Raw genomic sequence first — 10,322 nt, 5'->3', positions numbered from 1 at the left:
GAGGGGGGGGGGGGGGGGGGGGGGGGGGGCAGTGTTGTTTTCAATCACCTAACCTTGCTTAGCATGAAGGTTACATAACAGTCTTGCAGCCTTTCTTTTTTTTACCAAAGTTTATATTGATTTTTCTTAGTGAAGAAAACTCAAGAATTTTAGTTGTTTGAAGGAAAGAGACATAACACTACCTTTTACTAATAGTAAACTTACGAGCGAGCTACAAGCACCTACTACTCCTTTCGATGAGACCATTAGCAAGAATTTAACTCGTATCCCTTGTATGAAGAGATCTTTCCAAGAGTTGATTTCGTAGATGTTCACTTAACTTTTTGTCATACCAAATTACTCAAGTATCACAAAAGTCACGAAACTATTTTATTCAACATTACCTAAGAATCATAATAAGTCATCCAACTTTGTCTAAGTACCTTATAAAATGCATCTTTTATCTCTTCCTAATGACATTGTATTACTCAAACAAAATTGAGTGACTTTCCGGTTACAAAACATAATTTGATAACTATCGTGATATGTAACTTTATCAGTACAATAAAATGAAAGTTGAGTAACCATTTACGATATTACTAGACTGTAAGTAGGAAAAAAGTTATAGTAAATGAAGATATATTATTATTTTATATATTTGAATAAAAGAAGAGAAGAGTTTGGTGTTGCTTCACTTTGCCTCCACATGTAAGTTGTTAAAGAATAGAAGCTTATTTTTCACAATGTGTGAGTTTAGGCACATTTGATTTGAACAGAGTTTCTAAATTGGAAAATGACACACTGTCTTTCTTCTTTTTGTTTTTCTTATTGTTACTCTAAATTCTAAATACTGGTAGGGACAGCCTTTAGTAGTAGTTGGTTTGTTGGAGCTAAACTTAATTTGGAAAACATTAGACTATTTTAATAATATTATTTGGTTAGTTAATTAATTCGATTGTACTTAAAATAACAATAAAATTATACCCGTATGACCTCTAGGTCACGAATTAGACATGTCTACGTCACACTCCGGAAATGTTTGGAAAGTTGTATGAACAATGTATTCATTTAAGGGATTAATAAAATTATACTAAAAGGTGAATCAACTTGAGATTTATTATTTAGTTCAATTCTTTTCAAATCAGTCTCCTATGACAAAAAACAGTTTCACCAAAGAATTAATAAACTATATCGACCTTAGTTCTTTCAGACATGTTTAGCTAATTTTTAATAGTTTTAAAAGAAAAAGAACTCTTTTTTTTTATTAGTTAATGTATTTTAACGACTTTGATCAAAATTGAAATATTATTATAAAACCAAAAGGAATTATCAATCCATTTTCTTTTTTTGGAGGTTTAGTCAATTCATCAATCATTTGGTCTGGACCTTTAATTTAAGATAACTTTTTTTGTGAATTGGCCTGTAGCAACAAATTCAACGTAATCTCACATGTAAGGTTTGGAGAGGGTAGTGTACTCAATCTTACCCCTATCTTGCAAAAGTAATGTGAGTGTTCCCAATAGACCTCCGACTCAAGTAAAGAATATGAAAAAAAATAAGTGTGTAGAAAGTACAAAATAGTAAATTTTCAATGCTCTAGATTCAATGATAAGTGATTTTATGATCAAAATAATAAATCTTGTTTTTAAAAACATCAAGCACTTGATAATAGTAGTATTTCAGGCTCTTTAACTGTAAGTGATGAAACAAACACTACATATTCACGAAACTCAATCTCATTTAGAAAGTCTGAGCTCTATCTTTCTTCAACGGAAAAAGTTTCTAGTTTAGATACTCATTCATTCTAAACCAAAAAGACGAAACTACACAGCTGGCGATGAGGTAGAATCGCAATACAGCACACAACCTGTCCAACAGTGTATATAACTTAAAATCCATCTCGAGATATATATACTTAGTAAACAATGGACTGAAGATGAGGTGAAGGAGGGTATAATAAAACAAAAGCAACAAGTTGCAAGATCCAGGCAATTATTTACATATTACAGCTAATTTATTGGATAAGTTTCAGTATCTAAATATTTACAATACAAAGTTAAAGCATCCACATTTTGTTCATTGGGTCAATCAAGGAGCCTAAAACCTCTTTCTTCTCTACATTTTCCAACCCCCACAGTATCAACAGTTACAGAAACCTTCCGCGTAATAAACGAATAATGAACACCTGAGAAAATAAGAAGACAATGAATTAATCAACTGGCAAGAAGATGTAAAAGGGAGACGAGCAATGTGTAATTTGAACTCAGGTTTTGGCACTCTCTTTCTCTCTAAATACAAGAAAATGAGAGTGTGCTAGAACTTGAAAATGCAAGCAGGAAGTTGATGAAAACAAGTAAAAAGCAAAATTGGTTACCTTCAATCAACGCAGTCAACTTCATCGTCGAAATGATCCTCCATTTCTGTGCCATCTAGGTTATTATTTACAAACTTCATGTTATTTACAAAATCTAGCTCGGCATCCGCTTTAGGGCTCTCACTACTATTTACAAAGCCATTAGCAGTTTGACTTGTCATTGGAAGACCATCCAACCCATTTACTTCTCGGCCGCAGTGAACTTCGCTCCTGGGACCATTCATGGAATGATGCAATTCATTAACACCATTAGCCATAAGATTGCAGCTCTCGGAGACCTCCAGCCTAGGAAGTGACTGTTGGCTATTGTCACTGTTAACAGATACCCTAATAACAAACATCTAACTTCAGAAACAGTAACCATATTCCGATTTCCAACAAGTATAGGCAAAACATTACACAAAATGAAGCAGTAAGCAACTAACGGCTAACCAACAAAACAGTCATTGCCCTGCCAGAAGGCATAAAATCAGCTTATGCATGTTCCAAAACAATTTAAAGACCATCAAGCAGACCCAAACTTCAAGTCCCCTGATCAGTATTTGCTATTATTACTCTCCTGCTATCGTATTCTTCAATTTTAGTATTAACTTACTGTTGTTTTCATTGCTTCAATTTGCATTATGTTCCCCTAGCACTTTCTTTTGTTATTGTTACTGCTTACATTTTCGTATTCCTTTTTACAAACTACTTTGAGAGCCGAGGGTCTATCGAGAGCATCCTCTTTATCTCTACAAGGTAAGGGTAAGGTCTGCATACACTCTACCCTCCCCAGGCCCTGGGTATGTTGTTGTGGCAAACAAACCCAAACTGTTGGGCAACTTTCTATAACAAGGGCGACTCATTCACAAAAAAAAGAAGAAGATTGATTACCTCCCTTGTTGGGTCTTGGAAGCTTGAATGAAATCAAAAACTGGAACTAAATCTTTTGATCTTGCCTCGACTAAATGCATTGGAAATTCTTCTATCTCAATCTCTCCTCCAAAAGCATAAACATCGCCTATCTTAACCTCATCTGCAACAAATGATTGAAAATAGATCTGCAGAACAACAAAACCACAAAGTAGATATCAACCATTACGCAAAGGCAGCATGAGATTTACTGAAAGATTGTGATACCATACAAATACTTAAGTACCTCTGGTTTTTCCCACAATGAAATCTGACGTTTATGCATTTCAAGCTCCACTTCGGATATATACATATGATGTCTTTCATCAGAACTTCTCTTTCCTTCTGTGGTAGTATTGCTAATCTTGGAATAGAGACCATTTTCTACCTTCATTCGTTCAGGAAATATTTTACTGTTATCAGAGTCTCCAAATTCACCATATATATCAATATTACCACCTCGCTCTTTGCGATTCTGTTTCTGGCAAATATTCCACTTCTGTATTGCATCTACGACTAATCTTGTATCAACTTCAACACCTGACTCATATGTTGTAGCCACCACAGGACTGGTGGTTGTAAGAGAATCTAGGCCAGAACACATACGTAAAGAATATTGTATCACGCAGCCAGGGGAAGAAAAAACCAGCAGGTGATAATTTGATTTTAGAAAGGCTGGATCTGTATATTGGTTATGGTTTTTGTTGTAGTACTGAAAAGCTGAAGCAATGGACCCAGATAGAGAGCTCACGTTTCCAGTTGCAGCAGCAGCAGCACCACTTAGAGTATTTTTCCAACCATTACCTCCACTCCTTATTCGGCCAACAGCAGAAAGTGTCACAGGTGAACCAGATCCACCAATGCTTTGTTGAGAATTTACAGCCCTCTGAACTGCAGGCTTTGCCATCACCCCAGAGCTATTAGCGCAAGCACTACGACGTGCATCAGATGTGTGAAAATCAACTGATCCACCTGAAGGAGATAACGCAAAAAGATGGCTAGTTCCTCTGGAAGAACTTATCATAATCCACCGGCTATCATTACTAAAACTTATGTCTTGTATGACCTGAGATGTTTAAAAAGGAAATTATAGTTGACTTCAATCCTCAAAAAGCAACAAACTCAAGAAAGAAGGGAAAGCAACATAGGCATACTTACCGCGTTAGTCAGACCACGCTGCAGCCTATACAGATGGACATAAGAAGATCCAGGATCAGTAGCACAAATACTTTCAGATAGTCCAGGCATTATCCGAAATACATTGATGTTATGACCTTGAACTGAAGCAGTCACCAGAAGAGTAGTGCTAGGATCAAAGCACAAAGCTGCAATAGGACTTTTATGTGCCCTAAACTGAGCAATAAGAGTTTTGCTGACAATGTCCCTGACTATGACCTACAGATGCAAAAGATCAGACAAGTTAGATTAGAGTCCAATGCTGGTCAAAGCCAGCACTATATTTAATAAAATACAAAGGGAAAATTATGGGCATACATAAATGTCCACAGAACAGTAGACACAGCATGAGAGCCTTAAAATGGCCACGAGTATTTAAACCAACATCTTTGAAAGAAAGTTGATGAGAGTAACTCATACCATTCCAACACTGTCTACGTCTTGAAAATGACCGTTAGGAGCTCCTGATAACTTTACACAAACATTCCCAGGCTGAGAACAATTACCATCTGGTCGCAACTCAGAATAGTACCTCGACAGCTTCTTGTACCCCATGTCCCCTAAAGTCACAATACCAGCAGCAATTTGCCTGCTTGATTCCTTTGCATAATGAGCGACAAGGCTCCCATTTGGCGCTGGACTTGGGAAACTAGAAGAAGGAGTAAGGTGCTGTGGATTAACTCGACCAGAATTCGAAACTGAAACTGGACTTCCACTATAGGCTATCCACCTGGGACCTACTGCAAGAGGTCCCACACCTATGTTTCCAGACGCAGGAAGCCCCGTGACAACAGGATTAGTGACAATAGTATATTCCCTCTCTAGAGTTGCAGCATCAAAACAGTGTATCTGTAAATAAAAGCAACTTAACTCTTATATCTATCCAGATAAACCTGAGTACAACTTTGTAATATCATGTCACATACCTGAGCTGCTTGTAAGATTGCAATCACCCGTGAGCTGCACCTCACCAAGTGAACAACTGTTCTGAACCTCAATTGATGCACGTAAGAGTGAGATCTCATGGAATAAAACCAAACAACAGTTGGCACAAACGTGGTTCTTGCTTGGTTATGATAATGTTGGAACGTTCCATTACAAGGAGTTTCTGTGCTCTCCCCACTGCTACTACCACCAGAAAAAGATACATCGGCACAAAGTATCAACATTGGGCGATTAACAGAAAATTTGTCATCACAATTCTTTGATGCTATTAGTTTTGGTAACACTTGAATGAAAGAAACAGGGCCGTCATGCCGGGAAACCAAGTTGTACACATTATCACCATCTTCAACATCCCAAACCTGGAAGCCATAACGACACCCCAGGAGCAAAATTTGTCTAGTTGTGCCTCTCTCACATTCCAACTTGTCAAACCCAGCCCAGAGAACCTGTGTGTTGCAGAAGAGGAATATGAGATACGCTACCTTTCCCTTTGAAAGAGCATCAAAGTGTTGACCTCAGTCACATAGCAATGCAATGAACATCATCTCTAAGCACTAGCAATATAAATATTTTAAATAACCCATAAATTTCTATGGATCTAAAATTTTGATATCCAACAACCTATTTCATACATTAGATGGGTATTATGCATTAGGCTCCTTACAACAATTGCTCTAGAACTCTCATGGCATCTTAGCCATATCTTTGAAACCAGACACCACAGTTAAAATTGCGGAAAAAGAGAATCACAATTATTGTTAACTCCTCATCTTATCAAGGCATCAAGTTAATCTACACTTGATACAACAGCAATAATATTCTCCAAGGTTATCACCAGCTAGGATATCCCCAAGGGGCCCCTGATTTTAATTAAACTTCCTTGAGCTAAAGTTACTCTTGCTGCTATCTACCGAAGTTCCATAAAAGATTCAACATTGTAAAAGCCACTACTGGTCCTTTCCGGAGCATCATGGCTCTATGTTATAGACCAAATAGGAGAGTCCAACCCAAAAGACTAGTCCTATAGGTGGGAGATCTCATTAGCCTATAAACTCATTTTGTCCAACCCAGTGATCACCGCTGGCACCCCTCTTGGGTCCAGACCACCACTCCGAGCCGTGACCACATTCATGGATCGATCGGCTCTGATACCAAAAACAGAAGAGCCCAACCCAAAAGACTAGCCTGATTGGTGGGAGAGCCCATTTAGCCTATAAATCCATTAACATTTCTATTTTTATCAGATGAGGGACAACTGGCACATAACACTCTACCTTCCCATCGGAAATCAGACCCAAAAGCTTTTCCAACAGCACCATCAAATACTCAATTTCCAACCCTGCAACTGGTTTCTAAAGTTTGGCATCTGCATCAAAGAACCTTTATACAATTTATATTATTGCCTACAAATACCTCTTTCTATTTTTCTTTTTGTTCTACGCACAGAAGAATCTTTGTAATTTGAATTGAGTGGTGGGAAGGTAAACATTTGTCTGGATGGAAATTCACAAGCTACAAGCACCAAAACACAAGTTCCCTAGGTTGTAATGCATTTGATTACATAGTCACATGTTACTTAAAAAGCAAATTATATGATCACAGGCAACTTGCTTTATCCTCTTCGGAAACTAAACCTACATTACTTGTCAATGAAATAAAGCATTAAACCTACATCAATTCAAACTTCTGGTTGCTCCAGATAGCAAAAACTTACCTTTTTTGTGCATGGGGTGAGGGGAATTGGTTAAATCTTTGCATTTTTTTCGTTAAATCTTTTCATAAAAGCACGTTAACATCTTAAATTCTGTGAAGATCTCATATCATTAAGGTCATAGATCTCAAAAGCTCACACTTCCTTTCATTAATACCATGTCTCTTTCGCGCTTCTTTTTCACCCTCCTGGTGCCCAAAAACTACTTTAAGTTCGGTCAAACTTTGACTACCTTTATTTGACCCCTCATGCAACCCCCACACTCAAACCCACCCAAATTACAAGGACATGGCAACATGATTTTGTGCCATCCATCTTCAGACTCCCATCCTCATTTATATGATTAGTACTTGTATTTGTAGTAATAAAGCTCAAGCGACATGTTATATGCATTTTAAATTCCTTTTTTTGATCAGGAAAAAGACAGTGAAGAAAATGCATTTTAAATTCCTAACTGCAACAGAAGTATGTCACATATGGTATAATTCGAGGAATCTGGATATACGACAACAACGAAAAAACAATATGATTCGAGCAATCTGGATATACGACAACGACGAAAAGAAAATATGATTTGAGGAATCTGGATAAACGACAACAACGAAAAGAAAATATGATTCGATGAATCTGGATATACGACAACGACGAAAAAAAACAATATGATTCGAGGAATCTGGATATGACAACGACGAAAAAAAAACAATATGATTCGAGGAATCTGGATATACGACAACAACGAAAAAAAAAGAAAAAGAAAAAGGTCCAATTATGAATAAGGATCATTCATTCAGGAACAACAACCAGACAAAACACAGGCAGGATCTTAGACAAACACGACAAAACCGAAGTTAGAATTCCACAAATAAAGTAAAAAGTTAGCAACCTTAACAAGCTGTACGAAAGAGCCAAACACAACATTAAATAAAAAGATTATATGTCGTCACATAGCTTGAAAGCCGGAAACACTACAAGAAGCATTAACATGCTTTTCAAAACGAGATAAGAAGAACCAGACAAACTTATTTGTGTGTCCCAACAACCAACTCCTATGGACCTATGATACTAAATTGAAGAAAAGGTCATTTTGAAATTACTCATATTCCCTGATCACAAATGCATCCAGAAAATTGTATTTCTAGTTCAATAAGCATGCATGCTCAAACAGGCCTCCCACAAAGACCCTAATGCTACACATAGACCAAATAGGATATGCATATCTTTTCTTTTCTACTAAGGAAATGGGCCACCAAATATGCATATATACACCATATACAGCATTCAAGTTGATCTCATTTCCCCTGCTGATCCATATAATGATATAATCATGATGCAGTGCTAATTATATTTGCACTCAAGGTTGTGGCCTAGTGGTCAATGAAGTGGGTTGAGAATCAGGAGGTCTTAGGTTCGAAGCCAACATAGATTTAAGAAAACAAAAAATAACTAGGTGATTTCTTCTCATTTGTCCTAGGCTCCTAACCTAGGTGGACAGAGTTACCTAGTACTTGTTGATGGTGGGAGGTGACAATTACCCGTGGAATTAATCAAGGTGCAAGCAAGCTGGCCTGGACACCACGGTTATCAATAAAAACAAAAAATTGTATTGGTCATACGAGAAAGACTGAGTCATGAAAAACCAAACAAAATACATAGCAGATCAGTGACTATGGACTTTCAGATCTCATTCCCCTACTGATCCATATAAGGATATAATCATGATACATTTCTAATTATATTCCCTTTGTTGTGGCAAAAAGAAAAAATGCACATGATATGCAACCCAAGAAACTTAACCCACATAAGTTCTACTTGGAGCTAACAACAACATACCCTATGTAATCCGGGATCTGGGGAGGGTAGAGTATACGCTGACCTTACCCCTACTTCGTAGAGATTGTTGTTCAACTTAGAGCTAAATTTTGTGAAAAGAAAACTAACTTAAAAAGAGTAGGAAGACACCACAACAGGTATATACTGGATCTAGTTATTCTGACCAGTTACTTGCCTAGGGTAAAACTAGCATAACATTCACAGCATTAAGGATTTGAACTCAAAACTGCATAAACCAACTGCATTTCTATTCATGACATTCAACTATAAATATACAAGTAGCAAACCCATCTTAACAAGTATAAAGCTTCAATCTTTCTCTACAAAAAAAGCTATAAACCCTGATATCTAACACCAACAAACTACATAAAGGCAAAAAGAACATCAAAGCAGCACCTGATCATGGCTCGACTGGTTATCCCTCTCCGCAATAGCCGAAGCAGCTGATTTAACTGTGGAAGCAACAGTCGAAGCACCAGATGACACAATCTTAGATAAAGCTCGAAACGAAGCCGGAAAAACACCATTTTTGCTCCTTCCTAACGCAACATTCCCACCTTCAAGAGGTGGTTTTTGCTCATCATTCCTCATTTTCTGATTCTTAAAACTCCTATTCTCTACTCTTCTGATCATAACCTTAGCTTTCTTCACACCTATATATCACCGTTCTTGATAACCCCTAGGTATAAGAAAACGTTACATCTCACACCTGTCCATACCTTTTGCTTCCAACATCGCAAAAATCCAAAACCCAAAGCTGCATAAAACACACCGCTTCTTCTCCTTCCAAATCACAACAGAATAGCAAAACAGTAATTGAACCCCAAATCTGTTTTCTTCCAAAACTTCCACTATCAACACAACTACCAAACCCCACAAGTAAAAATCCAAACTTTAACTTCAAAACACAACAAATTTATCAAAAACCTCTTTTGTTGCAATCTTTATCTACTGTACATCAAATTCATCAATCAAATAAACTTTATTTTTGTTTATTTTTTACAAAGGGTATAAAGAATTCACAAAGAATATGTACAAATCTAGATCAAATGATTCTGAAAAAATTGAATCGTAAAGGGTTTTCAATACTTCAACAGAAAGAGAAATAGATTCCCAAATTAAATTTTTAAAAAATTAAAAACAAATTAAGCTAATAATAATAGTAATTTTTTCTGGAGAATGAAGAAATGATTTTTGAAGGATCGGATAATGAACAAAGATGATTGAAGAAATTATAAAGCCTTTACGTCTCTCTTTCTCTCTCTAAAATTATATATATACAGATTTATATATCTTTTATTTTATTTACTAATAAATGCTACTATTTATTTATTTTAATTATCTTTCCTTTTTTATTTGTTGTTCAACAGAAGGAACCTCCCTTCACGTTTCGTCCGTCGGTCTTTTCACCGCCCG

The 10,322-nt window shown here is 36.6% G+C and overlaps 1 protein-coding gene across 1 annotated transcript; it reads right to left on the bottom strand.

The window, feature by feature from the left end:
* Positions 1 to 1,916: 1,916 nt before the first annotated feature.
* LOC102603228 (autophagy-related protein 18f) lies at positions 1,917 to 10,043 on the bottom strand. Its single transcript, XM_006360034.2, has 8 exons — positions 9,303 to 10,043; positions 5,347 to 5,811; positions 4,841 to 5,269; positions 4,403 to 4,639; positions 3,492 to 4,310; positions 3,227 to 3,393; positions 2,354 to 2,680; positions 1,917 to 2,164 (listed from the first exon to the last, which is right to left on the bottom strand). The coding sequence occupies exons 1-7, from the start codon at positions 9,537 to 9,539 to the stop codon at positions 2,356 to 2,358; spliced, it is 2,679 nt and encodes an 892-aa protein (XP_006360096.1). The 5' UTR covers positions 9,540 to 10,043; the 3' UTR covers positions 1,917 to 2,164; positions 2,354 to 2,355.
* Positions 10,044 to 10,322: the final 279 nt, after the last annotated feature.

This window comes from Solanum tuberosum, unplaced genomic scaffold (assembly GCF_000226075.1).
Source record: "Solanum tuberosum cultivar DM 1-3 516 R44 unplaced genomic scaffold, SolTub_3.0 scf00302, whole genome shotgun sequence".
Classification (NCBI taxonomy): Eukaryota; Viridiplantae; Streptophyta; class Magnoliopsida; order Solanales; family Solanaceae; genus Solanum; species Solanum tuberosum.
The sequence above is the reverse complement of the archived record's forward strand: the minus strand, read 5'-3'. Positions and strand labels throughout refer to the sequence as shown.